Below are 19,477 nucleotides of genomic sequence, written 5' to 3'. Positions count from 1 at the left end.
TTACTACTATTTATTTTAGTACTATAGTGTATATATATATTTTTTTTTTTATTATAGTGCTCGTCTCTGTGTGTGGATTCCGTCTTTGATCAGCGCTCAATAGAGACTCGTGTACACCAGCGTGACCAATCAGAGGACAGTTTGTTTATTGGGGTTACAGGTTAGAAGTAGTTCACCACCCTGCGGATGGACTGGATGTTGGCGTTCTGGGCCTGCCACTCGTTGTGGCTGCAGTAGTCTCCCCTCTCCACCACGTACATGCGCCCGCGGAAGTTGGGCTCCTCGTACATCACCCAGCTGGGGGGGAAGCACACGTTAGACGCGCCACTCACACACAGGGACATTCACCGGCCCGGTTTCCGCGGTAACTCACGCTCCGTCGCCGTACACCTTGACGGAGTTGATGCAGCTCTTTGAGAAGCCGCGGCTCTGCAGGAAGGGGCAGTCGTCGCAGATCTCCACGCACTGACCCGAGAAGCTGCAGGCCTCGAACAGCTCCACGCGGTACTGCTCCCCGTGCTGAGGGGGGAGGGCAGAGGGGGGTTACCTTCCTCGCGGCGGACAAAAACAACCTAGAGGTGAATGTAAAGTGGTTCCTCCTCTGAGAAGCGCAGGTGGGTCCTGGAAACGTCTACGACCTAAACCAGAACAATGTTTAGACAAAGAGGACTCACCTGCTGCTCATTGACCCGCAGGTTAAAGAGCTCTCAGGTGAACCTGCAGACACGCTGGTCAGAGCACCTGCGCCATCATGTTTGTATGTGAAATGACGAGTCTGTTTGACTCTAAATGGATGATAATCTACTAAATGAACATCACGATGTACTGAAGAAGACTTAAGCTAGAGACTGAGACCATAAACTCCTGTTTACTGAGGGAATAAATCAGTCATTTCCTCATAGACGTCTATGGGAGCAGAGGAGTCGCCCCCTGCTGGTCACTACACAGAATGCAGCTTTAACTCGTGGAGCTTTGGAGAGCCGGAGGTTGTCTCCATCTCCGTTGTGGTCACACTTTGGGCTGCGGGCAGTGCTAGAGGAGAGGTCATCATCTGCAGGGTTCATCCTCTGGCGACCATGAATGTCTGCTGTGGTTTAGAGTTCTTGGCCTGAACGTGATGTGTGCCTACCATGCGGATGGGCTTGCAGGATCCCATGTGGTCGTTGTGGGAGTTCCACCTCTGGAACTCTGGGTACTCCCCGTGCTCCAGGATGTACTGCTGGCCCTTGAAGTCGGGGTGGTCGTAGCAGATCCAGGCTCCGCTCTCCACACGGATGGAGTTCACCCTAAAAGCACAAGTAGGTTATAATGCAGAAGGGCTGGCGTCCTTCAGAGAGAGAGCCCCTTCGCCCCAACCTCCACCTCACCTGTTCATGAACCCGCGGTCCTGGAAGTTATCACAGTCTCCCCTGACCTCCAGCTTCCTGCCGGTGAAACATTTCCCCTCGTAGAAGGTGATCTGCAGGAGACAACGAAATCCAGGATGATTAAGGGGCTCAGCTTCTGCTGTTACCTGATGCAACTCTTCCTGTCCAGATGTCAGGGGGCGGGATCAGAGAGCCCTGTGATGTCACTGACAAATCAGAGGAAGTCCCCCTTTGTGTCCTGCTCCCGGGTCACCGGAGAGGGAACTCACCAAAGGGCCAAATTAGACGTTGAGGTGTGAAACTGAAGCAGCGGGATGAGGAAAACAACAAATGCACTCGTTCTGGCTGAGGACCCTGGTGGGGAGAAGAGGCTGAAGCTCGGCGGTACTCACCTTTCCAGAGTACTGAGACATCTTTGCGCACTAGATGTTGTCCGACCTGACCCACGAGCACACGCACAGTGTAACAGAGAGAAAGTTGGACGGCCCAATATATACGGGAAGGGGGGCGGCCCAGAGGACAAAAGACGAGGGTTTGAAAGGTTCCTGCTGCCTCGGCGCTTTCCCTTCATCCTGCTGTGTGTGTGTGGACTCAATAGAATGTGCTGGCTGAGCTTTGTGGGGTCCATATTGCACACGCCACGCTTCTAGAGACAGAAAGGACTCATTCAGGACCTTTCACACCGCCAATGAAAAAGTCAAAGATGTCCCTAAACGTCACTTGTTAACTTTTGAAGAGCGGTTTCTGATCAAATTTACTTACAGATTAAAGTCAAAAATCCTTCACGTGGATTCGTAGTCGAACTTCAGAATGAAACTGAATTAAATATAATTTGGGATGAAAACACTTGAAAGTTTAAATATTTATATGTCTTTATATACACACATATACATATATATTGACATATAGTCTGAAGGAAACATCGCTTTGAATGGATCAGTTTCTTTGTTCACATTATTGAACACTATCGGCTTAATCAGCATGTACTCATTCATTTTACTTCAATATTTAAGATTATTTGTATCATAATTGATTAATTGTAACTATAATCATTAGCGCAATTACTGTGTGCTTAGGGGGACTGTGAGGGGTCAGGATTTGAGGTCTCTGGGATTATAACACATCCCTGACTTGGCTGTGACAGATCAGACCCCAACTGAACACAGCCGCTCAGGACTCTTAGTTTGAAAGCGAGGACCGGAAGTCCAGCTGCGGTAATGCGCAGCTTGACTCTGACCGGCGGGAAGATGTCTGCTCCGTTCGGACGGTCGACCCGCTGTTTGTCGGCTCGCTCTCCGGTTGGTTTACTTTCACAGCTACGGAGGAATCACCCGGTGCGATGTCCGTTGGGAGAGAGGCGGCTGTCGCAAGCGCGGCCAGGTAACGGCTTCGTGCTAAAGCTAGCCGGCTAATATTAGCCACGGAGTCCCGTTAGCCTGTAGTTAGCTCATCGATCAGTCTGCCAAGCGATAGGAACACTCCTCAGGCGATTGTCTTCATGAAATACGACGTCACACGACGTGACACGTTTCTCACGTTAACTTTAGTTAGCTTCAGGGCTAAATCAAGCTACTTCCGGTTTGTCAAGCTGACGGACCTCAGACTGGAGATATTCCGGCGAAACACCCCACAGTAAATAAATCAAAGCGAAGTATTTCTGTGACGTATCGGTACTTGTGTCTAATTATTTAGTTCTATGTTTAATATAGTGTTGAATTAACATGATATTGTCCCTTTTAGCGTTGTATTGTGCGTGTGTGTCGACAGGAGGCCAGCGTGGACCACTAGAGGGCCTCACAGTGTTGGACTTGACGAGGTGAGCGTCCATGGTGCGTTCGATGCCCACATGTCAACGCGTCTCAACTCCGTGTCCCAACGTGTCTGCAGAGTTCTGGCGGGGCCCTTTGCCACCATGATCCTGGGGGACCTGGGAGCCCAGGTTATCAAGGTAGAGCGACCAGGTGAGTTGTATGGCGAGTGTGCAAAGGATTGTGGGATTGCTGTGACGGCGTGTGCTTGAACAGGCGCCGGCGATGACACCAGGACCTGGGGGCCCCCGTTCGTCGGAGCAGAGAGCGCCTATTTCCTCAGCGTCAACCGGAACAAGAAAGTGAGTGCCTTCTCCAGGTCATTGGGGAGGGGCTTATCTCCATGGAAACCCTCCTCAAGGCAGCGGTTTGTTTCCTCCATCGACCATTAAGAGAAAAACTCTGCCCAGAACTCATTTAACAAGATAATGATGCAGTTTTGTAAAAAGTCTGAATTTATGTTCTGTTATTTCTCTCCTGAATGCAACAAGTAAATAACTTCTCAATGGGCCAATCGGTGCAGCTGGACGTCAGTGATGTCATGAGGAGCATCTCCTCTCTGATTGGCTGTAGAGACACAGCAGCAACATTACATTACATTGTCCCACTTTGTATTTAATCTGGGAGAAGTTATCAACGGAGTATCGCTGTATGTGGTGTTTTATTCAGTGTTCAATTACATGATGACATTTTGATTTCCTCTATTTATGTTTATTGCTGCGAAACAAGCTGATTGTGTTTGAAGCCTCTGCAGCTTCTTTCGTGATAGAAACTCTGCCCTCTGATCTCAGAGTATTTCTGTGGACCTGAAGCATCCCAGAGGAGTCGGCGTCATTCAGGAGGTACCCGTCTCCCGAGGACACACCCTCATGAGTGGTGAGGACACCTTTCACCGCGTGTGCGTGTGTGTGTGTGTCAGCTTGCAGCAGTGTGCGACGTGTTGGTGGAGAACTTCCTCCCGGGGAAGCTGCCCCGGTTGGGTCTGGGATACGAGCAGCTGTGCGCGGTGAACCCGGGGCTGGTCTACTGCTCCATCTCAGGTAGGAACTCCTGCTCCCAGCAGGGTGCACCACTGTTAAAGCCGGAGGGGGAGGCAGGCAGAGGCAACCGGGTGGGGGTCCACTGAGAGATCACACACATACATTTCTATCATATCTAATGACTAAAGACAGAATATATATTCTTTGTTCATTCACCTGGATGTTTAATAACGCACCTGGTTACGGCCATCGCAGTGGAATGATGTGCGTGTGTGCGTGTGCGTGTGCGTGTGCGTGTGTGTGTGTGTGTGTGCAGGATATGGACAGACTGGTCCTCGGGCTCAGAGTCCGGGTTATGACTCCATCGCCTCCGCCGTGTCGGGGATGATGCACATCACGGGGTCAGAGGTCAGAGTCTGTTCTTCCCCCTCAGGGACATCTTCATCAGCTGTGCATGTAGTAGTACTGCTAGCATTCGTAGTACTGGTGGTAGAGTTGAAAGTAGCTTATTCTCCGGCACCCTTCCGATGAGGCTTTGCATTGCTGGCAGGACGGTGAGCCGGTGCGTCCCGGCGTTGCCATGACGGACCTGGCGACGGGGCTGTACGCACACGGAGCAGTCATGGCCGCCCTGCTGCAGAGACACAAGACAGGGAGGGGGGTCCACATCGACTGCAACCTGCTGTCCTCACAGGTGTGTGTGTGTGTGTCTCTGTGACGGCAGAAGGACTGGACCAGGACACAGGAAGTCCTCTGTCAGCGTCTCAGTGTGGTGTTCAGGGCTCGCTGGTGAAGGACAGCCGCCACGCCAACATGTTGTCATATGTACACGCGGCCCAGCGATCACACAACAAATCAAACGCACTCCTGAGTCTGCTAGAGTCTCTGTGGTCCTGATCCTCCATGTGAGCCAGTCTCTGTGGTCCTGATCCTCCATGTGAGCCAGTCTCTGTGGTCCTGATCCTCCATGTGAGCCAGTCTCTGTGGTCCTGATCCTCCATGTGAGCCAGTCTCTGTGGTCCTGATCCTCCATGTGAGCCAGTCTCTGTGGTCCTGATCCTCCATGTGAGCCAGTCTCTGTGGTCCTGATCCTCCATGTGAGCCAGTCTCTGTGGTCCTGATCCTCCATGTGAGCCAGTCTCTGTGGTCCTGATCCTCCATGTGAGCCAGTCTCTGTGGTCCTGCACTTTTTCCCCTCGCGAGCTCCTTTTCAATCACCAAGTCCTGTCTCTGTCTGTCTGTCTGTCTGTCTCTCTCTCAGGTGTCCTGTCTCACCCATATTGCTGCTAACTACCTGAATGGGGGTCAGGAGGCTCGGCGCTGGGGGACGGCCCATGAGAGCATCGTCCCGTATCAGGTACCTGCACAACATAAAAGCCCCTAGCATGCAGGGGCCTCGGCTCGACCTTTCACAATAAGAGCACTGGTACAGACTTTATACTTCATACTGTACACACAGGTACAGTATGAAGTATAAAGTACTACATGTGCCTTTGAGACGCCGTGGAGGAGTAGAAAGTAGAGTACTTTGGTCGGGGAACCGAGATCTCGTCAGTACGGGACCGACATGTCTTATCCTTTGGCCCCTCCCCATGTGGTCCCCGTCTCTCAGCAGCTCTGAAGCTCCTTACCCACAATGCCACGCTCCATGGCTCAAAGGTGCAGCCGCATTAGATGCTCTGTATTTGATACAGACGTTAAGAACTTCACACAGCTCGTTGTTAACATCATTCATTTAGTCTCCTGCTGGCGGCTCAGTCTCCTCGTTAAGGGTCAGAGCGACTAATGAACCACTGACTTAAGCTTTCAAAGTGTGCTGAAGTCATGAGAGTCCCCCAGCGGACTGCGTTACCCACAACCCCCTGGGGTCGGGGATGGAAGGAAGGCGGTGGTCGGAGAGCAGTGGGACTGAGGGGTTAGTTGTGTGTGTGTGTGAGACACACTTTTCATCAGGCGAGGAGGTTTTATTAAATCATGAGGGACGAAGAGGAGGTGAAACTGCAGAGATGATTATTAAACTTCTAGATCCTCCACCGGTTAGAGGACGCGCTTCCTCCTGTAGTAAGAGGAGGTGTTTCCTCCCGTCAATGAGAGGAAGCTTCTTGTCACTTCCTGTCTCTGATGTCTGAAGCCGCCGCGTGTTTCTGCGTCTTTACGTGTCGACGCGCTGGTTTCACTTCCTGGTTGTAAAGTCCTGCGTGTGTTGCAGAGCGATTCACCTCCAGAACAACAGGTGGAGTCACGTGTCACTCTTGCGTCTTTGTGTCCTTGCGTCTCTCTGGAAACCGAAGCATGAACTAGACTCATCATGTTCTGTGTATTTCAGGGCTTCAGCACCAAAGACGGACACCTCGTCGTGGCTGCAGCCACCGACCAGCAGTTTGTCCGTGTGTGTAATGTGCGTCACTTCACCAACACACAGATGTGTTATTACATGAACTAGTTTGAGTAATCAGTGCGCGTTCTTAGGTTCTGAAGCTGAACGAGCTCACAAACAAACCCGAGTACAAAAGCAACAAACTGCGAGTCCAGAACCGCCGAGAGCTGCTGCACACACTGTCCCAGAGGTACACACACACACACACACACACACACACACTGTCCCAGAGGTACACACACACACACACACACACTGTCCCAGAGGTACACACACACACACACACACACTGTCCCAGAGGTACACACACACACACACACACTGTCCCAGAGGTACACACACACACACACACTGTCCCAGAGGTACACACACACACACACACACTGTCCCAGAGGTACACACACACACACTGTCCCAGAGGTACACACACACACACTGTCCCAGAGGCACACACACACACACACACTGTCCCAGAGGCACACACACACACACACACTGTCCCAGAGGTACACACACACACACTGTCCCAGAGGTACGCACACACACACTCTGTCCCAGAGGTACGCACACACACACACACACTCTGTCCCAGAGGTACACACACACACACACACACTCTGTCCCAGAGGTACACACACACACACACACTCTGTCCCAGAGGTACACACACACTCTGTCCCAGAGGTACACACACACACTGTCCCAGAGGTACACACACACACACTGTCCCAGAGGTACACACACACACACACTGTCCCAGAGGTACACACACACACACTGTCCCAGAGGTACACACACACACTGTCCCAGAGGTGCACACACACACACTGTCCCAGAGGTACACACACACACTGTCCCAGAGGCACACACACGGATAAAATACATCTTATGAGTGCTACATCAAAGACTTCTGCTTTGTTAGAGGAAAGGATCATTTGCTGATAATAATAATAAAAATATGAATAATAATCATTAGAATTCTTAGATCATGTGTTGTGATGCTATTTAATTTCTAGTGATTTATTTCTCGTAGGTTCCTGCAGGAGAAGACTGCTGATTGGCTGAGGGAGTTTGAGGGATCAGGTGTTCCTGTCGGACCAATCAACAACATCCAGGAAGTGTTTTCTGATCCGCAGGTCAGATATCAAATACAAATGAGTCTTATTCTGGTTTCATTTCATTTAGGTTTTCTTCTCTCCTTTTTTCTATAATATCACATCTTACCGATTAAGGGAAAACAAACCCTTTCTAAGCATCGTTGTCTACATTAAGATCAAACTAAGTCAACTCTTCAATTCCTTTTTTACTTCCTCAAAGTATTTAAGACGGTTAGATTAACTATTATAGTTCTATTGGCTAAAAAATGCTTTTACTGCCAAAAGGCCAGACTTGAAACTAGAGACTGAGACCATAAACTTGTGTTTACTGAGGGAATAAATCAAGAGAGACGAGTCATTTTCTCACTATGGGAGCAGAGGAGTCGCCCCCTGCTGGTCACTACAGACATTAGAGTTCAACTGAAGTGAAGGTGTGTGTGTGTGTGCGCGCAGAGCAGCAAATGAAACGCACATTAAATGAATCACAGTGCGCCTCTTTGTGCCTCTGAAACCAAACAAGCTCATTGATTAGTGGGCTGCCTCTGATCCAATCAGCTGTGAGCGAGTCCTCAGCCCCGCCTCCTCCAGATGACTCTGTGTGTGTGTGTGTGTGTGTGTGTGTGTGTGCATTCTCTCTACTGGAGGAGAATCGGTGGCCTTGTGTGAACCATGAGAAGCACATCTGACTGCAGAGTTGTGTGTTTGTGTGTTTGTGTGTTTGAGGAGACATCTGTCCTGTAACTTTAATGTGTGTTGTGAGAACAACAGTTTCATCAGCACCTGGTTGTGTGACTCAGTGTGTCAGACCAGCCCATCTGTTAATCCTGCTGCACACACACACACACACACACACACACACCTGTGAGAGCGTAGATCAACGCACGTGAAGAGGAACCAGAGTCGCAGACGTGCTGAAGTCACACAGCCTCCATGTTTCAGTCAGTAACCGACCTCACGTGCTCGTCTCCCACACAGGGAGGCCCGGCGCTTAGAATCCAGCACCTTCTTGCCCACTAAACTCGTGATGAGGTCATTGAAAGGGTCAGCGGTGGGGCGCCGCGGCGCTCCAGAGTCAAGGATCTGGAAGTGATTTAGAGAAACACCAGAAACTGTGGTTCCAAGTGCTTCATCCTGACGATTGGTTTCAGTGAAACGGTGACGTGTTGTCACGGCTCTGAAGGCTGAAATAGAACTTCATGTCCACGTGTTCTCCTCTCGATGGGACGACAGGACCTGCAGCACCTCGTTACTCAGGTGATGAAAAGTTTGAGCAGTTAAGAGAGAAACGAAGTTTAGTAGAACGGCTCTTTGCTCTTTGCTCATATTCATTTCATTCCACTTTGCTGCTGCTCTCTGTCTCTCTGTCTCTTTGTCTCTTTGTCCCTCTGTCTCCGTCTCCGTGTCTCTGCGCGGTGGCCAGAAAACATCCAGCTAAATATGGCTTCAGTATTCTGACTACTGGAGGTGCGCTTGATTTATCCCAGCTGGAAGCTGGACAGCCTCTGAAGTGGACAGCTAACATGTAGCATCAGATAAATCACACTAACCTCTGAGGGGACACTGGGAATTGAACCCTTTCCAACGGCCTTCACAGGAAGGCGAAGCAAGCGTGCAGTGCTAGTGCCTTGCTCCTGGATGCACTGGGAACCCACAGCATGTCACTCATGCTCACATGTGACTAAGAGAGCTTAACCATAAGCCCTGGCAGTGCCTTGCTAAAGGCAAATGACACCCTGGCAGCCGTAGTGTGTCGGGGAATTGAATCGTTGATGCTGGACGTCCTTTTCACTTCCTGTGTTCTCTCGTTTGAAATATAGTCTTTCTGTCGTCCATAGAGCCATTTGTATCTGTGTTTGGACACCGGCTCTACAAATAACCTTTATTACTGTCTGGAAACTGTCACATGAAGCAGAAACCCCATAAAACTCCCGCTCTCAGACCGCGAAGACCTCAGCTTCCTCAGTGGAGAGCGATGCCAGCCGCCGGGTCAGGTGGGGGGTTAAAGGCCTGAGACAGATGAAAAGCTTCCTCTTGGGATCCGTCTTATGGTGTCGGACCTACGCAACGAATCGTACAGAGATTAAATCAACAATCGATTCATCAATGTCTGGATGGAGAGGGTCTTCCACTCGGAGTGGTCTGGTCTGCTTAATAACGGAAGAGTCACGTCTGGGATTCTAATCCGTCCCCAGTTCAGTCTAAAGCTTTGAACTAAAGCCCCCGAATCAAGCCAAGAGCAGAGGGAACGCCGTCTGCACCGCACAGCCAGCTTTGGATCGGACCTCCTGGAGAAGGAGACTTTCTTCACACTCTGACAGACTGGACCTTATCCCCGGCTGTTCCCAGGTATCCGGATAAGCCACGAGCTGACAGCTGAAAGCAGCTCAGGGAGTAAAAGTAAAATCAAACTTCTTCAGTTTCTTCTGGACAGATTCTTGCTTCACTGGTCAGTCGGGCCTTCGACCCTTCCTAACCCTAGAGTGACCAGTAGCCTACCAGCCTGCATCCTTGTGTGAGGGTCTACAGAGGAAGTGGTGCGATGGTCTTCACGTCTCGATGCCTCGTGCTGTCAACGTCTTACCTTCATTCTTCTGAGTGACGTCGTATCTTATCGATATCCGCTCGCTGAAGGGAAAGCAGTGTTTCAGGAGGTCATGGAGCTCATCTCAGCCAGCTCCTCTGCTGCCAAACCCATTTCTTTTCCAAATGAATCATGCTGGTCTGTCAAGTGAAGAGTTACTTTGCTATCAGAGGGAGTGCTGAGTCGGTGGGGAGAGCTTCTCATAACTCCACCGCGGGAGGACTTTGGATGATAGAAGACGTCTTCTAATGGACCCTTTTCATCAGAACATCACAACGTTCTGCTGCACAAACGCTTCTCACGGGAAACCAAATGGCTGCTTCCTTGAAAGTGAAACGCTGAACGTTATTCATGCGGTTTCAACTTCAAAATGATGCACGCTGATTTAAGGACGTATTCTAGGGTCAAATTGTTCTGCTGGAACTGAAGTGACATTTATTTGATTACAGGCCCAGTAAACAGACACTTCTCAGTTCTCTAAATCACCTGCATATCATCACATAAACCTTTAGTTTATCCTTCTATGGCATGCTGCCTACTGTGGGGGTGATTATCCAATTATTAATGTTCCACACTCGCATATTGGCTGAATGGAACAAGGAACAATCTTTAATTGACATTGTCAATGATGACACAATATTGTGCTGCCAAAAAGAGTCAAGTGGACAAAGTAGGACATCCCGAATGTCCTTAAACACATTTACAAAGGGACGTTTTGTGAACGTAAACGGGAAGGAATGCCCCGAACATGAATGACCACCTCCTTTCTTAAGCTTTACAAGTATGCTGCAGGAGACGTCTGCATCCGGACCACTGACCCGCCGAAATGACAACAGAACAAGTGAAAAGGATTCATTACATGTCAAAGACTCGAAGTCCGACTGGCCTGTGGTCGGCTCACACTTCCTGAGTTCCAGCAGGATGATGTAGTCACAAAGTCACAAAGCTCGTATCATCTCAACTGGTCTCTTGACCATGACGATGAGTTCACTGTGCTCTAATGGCCTCCAGTCTCCACATCTCAATCCAAAAAGCACCTTTGGGACGTGCTGGAACGGGAGATTCTCATCTTAGACGTGCAGCTTTCAAACCTGCAGCAACTGCGCGATGCGACATGTCAATATGGATCAACATCTCTGAGGAACGTTTCCAACACCTTGTTAACTAAGTAGAACACCTAGAATTTCTTTTACTAGCAAGGTGACCTAATAGAGGGCCGCTGCATGTATAAATGTCTGAGGCCTTGTGTCAAAATAGTAACCTCTCAGCACAGTTCATCTCAGGAGCAGCCTTCCCCTCACTACAGAACGTTCACTCCACCAGGAGAGCCCAGAATATCAAGGACGGGATCCCCGCAGCACAGCCTCTTCTCCTGCCACCGGCCAGAAGCTACAAGAGAATAACCAGCAGCTTCTACCTGCAGGCCATCAGGCTGATGAACATCTCGCTCACAAGACACGGATAACAGCCCAACCACACACACGTCTCTTCTTCTCAGGTTCCACTCTCTCTTCTGCTTTGTAACCTCATTCCTCTTCTCTTCATCTCGTTATCATGTCTCCTCACAAAGTCTTCTTTTTCATGAGCGCTGTTTCTCAGTTTGAATTGGGAAGTGGTTCTAAGAGGCTTTGCCCGGCTCCGTGAAGCTAAATATCTCCAGCCAACCAATGGAATGTGACTGTAGTCGTCTGATGAAGACGAACGCCGCCTCTTCAGGACCTTCCATCACATGTTCCCTCTGACTTCTTCGCCTGTCCATGTAAACCTGCTGCCGTGCTAAGAGAGGACGTGTTATGACTCTTTTATGACATTTTACGTCTTGTTTCTGCCACAGACTAGTTGTTGCCCTCCCGAATTTGTTGAAACATTCCCATGGTTCAGTCTTGAAGCTGATCTGGATCACAAAGAGTATCATCAGCTCTGTGGAAAATGTTAATGTGGAAAGAGGACGTGGTGGTTTGTTTGATTTCACAGAAAAATGTTTGATGGAAGAACCATCATTTTTCGATGAGTCGCAACTAGTGTTGTTTTAGTCTTCTCAACATAAACACAGAGACTGATTATATCTGAACTACACGGCCTACAACACCAACGTTAATGAAACTTCTGAGCAGAAACACGAGGGAGGAGCTGATGGATGAAACCACGTTCACACTATTAATCTCAGAGAAAAAAATCGCTTCATCAACCTACAGATGTACAAAACTCGTATGATTTCTTTAATAATGCACACCCCGTGACTCACTCTCAACCAATCAGAACGCTGGATTCCATCTACCTGTATTCTAATGGGAGATAAAGGCAATCATGAGTGGACAAGATGTCACCTGGAGCACAGCTGCAGCTACACACCAAAACATAAAGGAATACCGTTTCTGTACACGCACACAGACCGCTTTAGTAAGGAATTTATATGCCAAACCGAGTTCTAACACTAAATCTCTTTGTTCCAGAGTAATATATTTAAGTATTTCACCAGTTCTTTGGTGAGAACGGACATTTTAACCAAACGCAAGGCTAATTTTTGCACGTTACTTACATGATGATTGGCGGTTATTGGCTTCATTCGTGCCAGAGAGGAGCGTGTCTTATTCCCATGGAAACTCATCAGCTCAGCCTTTTATATCCTCCATCAATCATTAAGACAAATAACATCTGTTTCTGCATAGTACTTATTTCTGGAAGTCTCAGATATCCAAAGAAAGTCTGACATCATGACCTCATCGTGACCTCATTATGACACCATGAGATGAATCTTTTACAATCCAGGTTGGCCTCTTCATTACAGTTGTAATAACGATGTGCTGTGATTTAGTCCCAATAAACAGCATAAGAGAAATAAAACATAATGATGCCAATCATCGTTCTGTTTTATTACGTCACCTCAAAGCGTCTTCAGGTGCAGCCTGGGAGACTCGCGTGAAACCTGCTCTTTACTCAAAGAAATGTCACTTTTTGTCAGGATGTGATGCTGCATGGATCTGTATCCCGTTTCTACTTCAGGTGGTGGAACAGGAAGTCGTGACGTCACTGCTTTACTCTTCAAAGTCAGCGGTGCTCATTGAAGAGCATTATTCATCCCTCAGGAGCGCTGGCATCCAGGCTGCAGCTTTACGTAACACATCAAGTGCTGCTACCAGGCGGCTCCTCACTTCACACGTTCAGAGGAGCTTTGATGGCCGAGGTCAAACAGAGAGCAGCAGGTTCAGATCTTCACGTCCTCCTTCTCCCCTTGATGTTCCAGTAACACCTTGTAGCAGCAGCTCCCACGGGGGCTGCTTAGCCGCCCTAACGGACGCCACAGCTGGCTTCAAAGAGAGCGAGGAGGAAGGGGAGGAGCAGAGGGAAACATCAGGGGCGAAGAGGTCATTGTCTATAACTCCCACTCTTGTGTTGACAAACAAGTAACTGTGGAACTAGAACCCCGTACAGTACAGCAGTCACACTCTACGATACCAACCAGAACCGTAGGGTTGTTCAGCGTTCGTCCTGAGAGAAAGTTTGGGCTCCTGGTAGAACCTTGTGCAGGAGATCCACTGTATTCTACCCAGAACCAAATACAAAGGGTTTTTAGCGAGAACCATCTGTGAGGGCTCCCACCCGGCCGGTTCCACAGCAAACCCCTTCAAGAGGGTGCTACCAAGAACCCATCTTATATTCCTCCTGAACCCCTAAAGATTAGACCGTGACTCTGAACAGCTCCAGGCAGCTCGTGACGTTTCCAGTGATTGACAGGAGGCGGAGTTAGTAATCCCGTCTATGCATGTCTCAAACACTGTTTACTCGAGGAAATGATGGAGGTTTGGTTCAAAATACACACCAGGTGAATCCACGATGACCTCTGGTTCCTCATCGTTCTGCCGGAGGACGGAACACCTCAGTGTCTCAGGAGGATGTTCCTCCGCTGAAGCCTCAACGTTTCTCCACTGCGTTGAGTCTGAACGTTTACTTTCATTTTCTATCCCCTGAATTATGGAGAAATGTTTCAATAAACAACATCAAACACAGACATAAACACAGGCAGGTTAAACCGTGCAGCCGCTGATCAATAAACATTGAGATTAGAGCTAAACACACCGCGGTGTAATTATGTTCCATCATTCAGGGGAGAAGGAACCCTGAGCTGTGGAAACACGGAGGCTTCAGTAAACAGACCCAAAGAAAAATAAAGACGTGTCTGATGAAGTACACAGACTTTGAGCTAAACGCTAACATGCTAACGTGCTAATGTTTGAGCTACTTTGCTACTGCATGTGTAATGAAGTTATTCCGTTCTATTTCATCACCGTTCCACAGAGATACAGACGATAGCATCCACAGAGCTAAGTGGCTAACTGAGTGTGTGTGTTGTGACCATGTGGATGTAATGATACTCTGCATAACAAGCAGATAGGATTTCACACACACACATGCATGCAATCATACTGTTACACTTGTATGCACGCATGCACAGACGCTGGCACGCACATCTAACACTGTTTATGCCAATGAGCGAGGGAGGAGCCGTCCCGTGGAAACTTTTCTGTTGTCTAAATGAAGATCGCATTTATAAAACTACCAATACAACGGTACAATTTTTGAAAGGAGTGTGTTTGTCTGTGTGTGTCCATGTCCCGTCCAGAAGTGAGCGAGACAGGAAGTACAGTTGGTCTTAACGAGCGTCCGTTTGTCTTTCTGACTTTGTGTGTTGTGTGTGTAACTGTGTGTGTGTTGTGAGCAAGAAAACAATCCAAACTAAATTATTAAAGTCATTATTAAACTAACCCCAGTCAGCTGATGCTGAGGTTTCCATGGCAACAACCTCCAGGTGTTTTATGTGGAGAAAGGGGGTCCAGAAATAAGTCTTGTGTATGTTTAATATTTCAAGGATGTCATACAGCCACTGTGCACACACACACAACCTACACACACCCGTCCGTGTCGGCTTCCTGCACCGTGCGTCATGTCTGATGTTTAAATTAAAGCCATCGATCAGCGCTTGGCTCTTATTAAAGTCCCCCTGCAGATAAAGAGCGTGTGTGTGTGTGTGATGTACCTTAGGGTCATGTTTGATTTATGGTTTACGTTGTGTATTTTCATTATTTTACCTCAGGGTGGCGCTGGAGGAAATAACTGGGTCATGAGACTCGAGAGGGTTCGTCCTCTGGAGAGCAGGAAAGTTGTGAAAAAAATGATTCACGTTGTCTTGTGAATCTACTAAAGCAGAGACGAAGAAGAGGAGGATATTGTTGTGGAAGTTGGATACATCTTGTTTTTCCTTGCGACATTTGTACAGGAAGTGACCATATCTAGAGACCTGTCAATCATTGTGTAGCCCCGCTCTGAAGCATTCCCTGCTTTATGGGCTGTTTGACTCTAAGTGGACCTACTAAATGAACATCATGCTGTACTGCAGAAGAAGAAGAAACCAGAGATCGAGACATCAGGAAGACAACGATGACTTTTGTAATGTTTTTGATGATGAAGATGAAGTGTTTTGATACCGCCAGGCTTCTACTTCAAGTTTTTTTGTTTGCTTGCAGGTGAAACACAACGGCCTCATACAGGAGATGGAGCATCCAACGGCAGGACAAATCACTGTACCGGGTCAGTATACACACAGACGTACACAAGGCACGACACTGACATCCATCCCTTAGCTTGTAGTCCTCTCCTCAGTCCGCTGGCATCCATCCGTTAGCTTGTAGTCTCTCCTCAGTCCGCTGACATCCATCCGTTAGCTTGTAGTCTCTCCTCAGCCCTCTGACATCAATCCGTTAGCTTGTAGTCTCTCCGCAGTCCGCTGGCATCCATCCGTTATCTTGTAGTATCTCCACAGCCCGCTGGCATCCATCCGTTAGCTTGTAGTCTCTCCTCAGCTCTCTGACATCCATCCGTTAGCTTGTAGTCTCTCCTCAGCCCGCTGGCATCCATCCGTTAGCTTGTAGTCTCTCCGCAGTCCGCTGGCATCCATCCGTTAGCTTGTAGTCTCTCCTCAGCTCTCTGACATCCATCCGTTAGCTTGTAGTCTCTCCTCAGTCCGCTGGCATCCATCCGTTAGCTTGTAGTCTCTCCTCAGCCCGCTGGCATCCATCCGTTAGCTTGTAGTCTCTCCTCAGCTCTCTGACATCCATCCGTTAGCTTGTAGTCTCTCCTCAGTCCGGTGGCATCCATCCGTTAGCTTGTAGTCTCTCCTCAGCCCGCTGGCATCCATCCGTTAGCTTGTAGTCTCTCCTCAGCTCTCTGACATCCATCCGTTAGCTTGTAGTCTCTCCTCAGTCCGCTGGCATCCATCCGTTAGCTTGTAGTCTCTCCTCAGCCCGCTGGCATCCATCCGTTAGCTTGTAGTCTCTCCTCAGCTCTCTGACATCCATCCGTTAGCTTGTAGTCTCTCCTCAGTCCGCTGGCATCCATCCGTTATCTTGTAGTATCTCCACAGCCCGCTGGCATCCATCCGTTAGCTTGTAGTCTCTCCTCAGCTCTCTGACATCCATCCGTTAGCTTGTAGTCTCTCCTCAGTCCGCTGGCATCCATCCGTTATCTTGTAGTATCTCCACAGCCCGCTGGCATCCATCCGTTAGCTTGTAGTCTCTCCTCAGCTCTCTGACATCCATCCGTTAGCTTGTAGTCTCTCCTCAGTCCGGTGGCATCCATCCGTTAGCTTGTAGTCTCTCCTCAGCCCGCTGGCATCCATCCGTTAGCTTGTAGTCTCTCCTCAGCTCTCTGACATCCATCCGTTAGCTTGTAGTCTCTCCTCAGTCCGCTGGCATCCATCCGTTAGCTTGTAGTCTCTCCTCAGCCCGCTGGCATCCATCCGTTAGCTTGTAGTCTCTCCTCAGCTCTCTGACATCCATCCGTTAGCTTGTAGTCTCTCCTCAGTCCGCTGGCATCCATCCGTTATCTTGTAGTATCTCCACAGCCCGCTGGCATCCATCCGTTAGCTTGTAGTCTCTCCTCAGCTCTCTGACATCCATCCGTTAGCTTGTAGTCTCTCCTCAGCCCGCTGGCATCCATCCGTTAGCTTGTAGTCTCTCCTCAGCCCGCTGGCATCCATCCGTTAGCTTGTAGTCTCTCCGCAGTCCGCTGGCATCCATCCGTTAGCTTGTAGTCTCTCCTCAGCTCTCTGACATCCATCCGTTAGCTTGTAGTCTCTCCTCAGTCCGCTGGCATCCATCCGTTAGCTTGTAGTCTCTCCTCAGCCCGCTGGCATCCATCCGTTAGCTTGTAGTCTCTCCTCAGCTCTCTGACATCCATCCGTTAGCTTGTAGTCTCTTCTCAGTCCGGTGGCATCCATCCGTTAGCTTGTAGTCTCTCCTCAGCCCGCTGGCATCCATCCGTTAGCTTGTAGTCTCTCCTCAGCTCTCTGACATCCATCCGTTAGCTTGTAGTCTCTCCTCAGTCCGCTGGCATCCATCCGTTAGCTTGTAGTCTCTCCTCAGTCCGCTGGCATCCATCCGTCTAAACCAACCATCTGGTGTGTGTGTCTATTCCCCTCGTTAACAATATTCTTTTCTTTGCTCTCAACTTTCTGTTCTTTCCATCTTTGTTTACTAAACAACACCAGACACAAGTTTGTGTATGTGCATGCGTGCGTGTGTGCGTGTGTGTGTGTGTGTGTGTGTGTGTGTGTGTGTGTGTCAAAGGTCATCCGAGCGTGGAAACGTGCAGCTCAGAACATTCATTGGCCGTCCTCTTGGTGACATTCCTGTGTGTGTTTTTGTGTGTCTTTGTTGTATAAGAAGAAAAGCCATAACTGAGAACAAACAGGAGTGTTTGTCTATTAATAACGACGTTATGTAATCATTTAATAACATTAAAAATGAAGATATAAACAGCACACAAAAGATATATATATATATATTTATAAATTCAACCAAATACACTTGTTGACCGTCATTGGAGGAGAAAGTTTGCTGATAGGATGAAAATAGAAGCACTCATCACACAAAACCACCCAAACACACACACATCTTTCTTTCTCTTCTCTCCTTCTGTCCTTGTTTCCTTCTGTTCTTTCTTCCTTCCTCTTATTTCAGCTTAACAGCAATTATTTTTTTTGGTTTTTGCATTGGGAGGAGCTTAACTCTGCTGCACATTAACCCAGAACTGCACCTTTAAATGGACATCTTCATCTTAAATGACCAGACGGCGTAGTCGATAAAAGCAAAGCCATTTGTAAAGTATCTACGAGTCTGAAGTACTATCTGCTTGTTTCATTTCTGTTTACTTATCTGTATTTATTTATCCATCTTTCTGTTTGTTTGTTGTCTTCAGGTCCAGCCGTTCGCTTCAGCAGCTTTGCCCACGACAAGGCGACGCCCCCTCCTCTGATTGGCCAGCACACCGTGCAGGTGCTGCGGCACACATTGTCTTACAGTGATGACGTCATCAATGCGCTGCTGGAGTCTAAGGCGGTGACTCAGAATGAGGTGTCATGATTGGCCGTGGGGGAGAACCAATGAGAACAGATCCTTGATCCCAGAGTCACAGTGGTCAAACAGTCTGCTGAGAAAAATGAGCTGCTGTTGTTGTTGTTGTTGTTGAATAAACTCTTTTTTGCTTTTACATCTTCTCAAAATTTTTGACCCGATTGTGTCGGTGCGAATGATGTGTCCCTGAACGCACCGCCAAGAGAGAGGCCTGACCACAGTTCTATAGAATATTAATCTCATTCATTCATATCTTCTTCATCATGGAGAATAAAACAAACTGATTTTCTGATGTTTAAACTAAATACAAAGTTAAAATAACGTCAACTTTACATTTCTCTTGAAGTTCTCTATTTTTCAGAAAAATCTTTCAAAAACTGAACTGAAAATGAACTGATGAGGTGGGGAGAGGATGGGGGAGGAGATGGGAGGAAGAGAGAGCAGGTTGGAGGAGATGAAAAGGGTGGGAGAGTGAGAGGAGAAGGAGAGCGGAGCGAGGATGGAGGAGGTGAGAGGAGCGAGGAGGAGTTGAAGAAGGAGGAGTGGCAAGCTGACAGTTGGAGTGATGATGATGGCTTCTTGGTGGACGTGATGTTTACTGGAATGAAGAACATGTGACGTTTGTTTGAGACAGCAGGGAGGGACGGGGGAGGAAGGGGGGACTCAGGTGTGATTGATCACAAACCGGAGACCATCCAAAACCTGACATGAAACAACAGGGACTGAGGAGATATTACTGAAAACCTCTTCTCCTTCTTTACACACCTACACGTCTTTATATATGTTCTACACATGTTGTGTATGTTCTACACATGTTTATATATGTTCTACACACGTTTATATATTTTTATATATGTTC

The 19,477-nt window shown here is 48.4% G+C and overlaps 2 protein-coding genes across 24 annotated transcripts; one reads left to right on the top strand and one right to left on the bottom strand.

The window, feature by feature from the left end:
* Positions 1-122: 122 nt before the first annotated feature.
* On the bottom strand, positions 123-1,939 carry crygn2 (crystallin, gamma N2). Its single transcript, XM_040166581.2, has 5 exons — positions 1,760-1,939; positions 1,368-1,459; positions 1,130-1,286; positions 374-519; positions 123-297 (listed from the first exon to the last, which is right to left on the bottom strand). The coding sequence occupies exons 1-5, from the start codon at positions 1,778-1,780 to the stop codon at positions 162-164; spliced, it is 552 nt and encodes a 183-aa protein (XP_040022515.1). The 5' UTR covers positions 1,781-1,939; the 3' UTR covers positions 123-161.
* Positions 1,940-2,497: 558 nt separating this feature from the next.
* On the top strand, positions 2,498-18,754 carry sugct (succinyl-CoA:glutarate-CoA transferase). 23 transcript variants are annotated; one of them, XM_040166579.2, is made up of 14 exons: positions 2,498-2,747; positions 3,135-3,183; positions 3,255-3,328; positions 3,392-3,477; positions 3,967-4,017; positions 4,095-4,215; positions 4,472-4,563; positions 4,706-4,849; positions 5,417-5,512; positions 6,482-6,553; positions 6,625-6,722; positions 7,566-7,668; positions 15,733-15,796; positions 18,464-18,754. In XM_040166579.2, exons 1-14 carry the CDS (start codon positions 2,585-2,587, stop codon positions 18,625-18,627), a joined length of 1,377 nt encoding a protein of 458 aa, XP_040022513.2. In that variant the 5' UTR covers positions 2,498-2,584; the 3' UTR covers positions 18,628-18,754. The 23 variants fall into 23 exon arrangements, with proteins under 23 accessions (XP_040022513.2, XP_040022506.2, XP_077952576.1 ...); XM_078096448.1 differs by having other exon boundaries at positions 2,540-2,747; positions 3,255-3,315; XM_078096443.1 differs by having other exon boundaries at positions 2,545-2,747; positions 6,482-6,544.
* The last annotated feature ends 723 nt before the right edge of the window (positions 18,755-19,477 follow it).

This window comes from Gasterosteus aculeatus, chromosome 21 (genome assembly GCF_964276395.1).
Source record: "Gasterosteus aculeatus chromosome 21, fGasAcu3.hap1.1, whole genome shotgun sequence".
Lineage (NCBI taxonomy): Eukaryota > Metazoa > Chordata > Actinopteri > Perciformes > Gasterosteidae > Gasterosteus > Gasterosteus aculeatus.
Note: the sequence above shows the minus strand (reverse complement) of the source record. Positions and strands in the feature narration are given on the sequence as shown.

What these genes read in the sequence shown, in the direction of transcription:
- sugct (XM_078096432.1), top strand. Translation starts at nt 2,585, where the DNA reads ATGCGCAGCTTGACTCTGACCGGCGGGAAGATGTCTGCTCCGTTCGGA. An exon ending in GAGTCGGCGTCATTCAGGAG is followed by an intron (nt 4,018 to 4,094) that starts GTACCCGTCTCC and finishes TGTGTGTGTCAG; the next exon opens with CTTGCAGCAGTGTGCGACGT. An exon ending in GCAACCTGCTGTCCTCACAG is followed by an intron (nt 4,850 to 5,416) that starts GTGTGTGTGTGT and finishes TCTCTCTCTCAG; the next exon opens with GTGTCCTGTCTCACCCATAT.
- crygn2 (XM_040166581.2), bottom strand. Translation starts at nt 1,780, where the DNA reads ATGTCTCAGTACTCTGGAAAG. An exon ending in TGTCTCAGTACTCTGGAAAG is followed by an intron (nt 1,460 to 1,759) that starts GTGAGTACCGCC and finishes TGTCTCCTGCAG; the next exon opens with ATCACCTTCTACGAGGGGAA. An exon ending in GACCGCGGGTTCATGAACAG is followed by an intron (nt 1,287 to 1,367) that starts GTGAGGTGGAGG and finishes TTGTGCTTTTAG; the next exon opens with GGTGAACTCCATCCGTGTGG.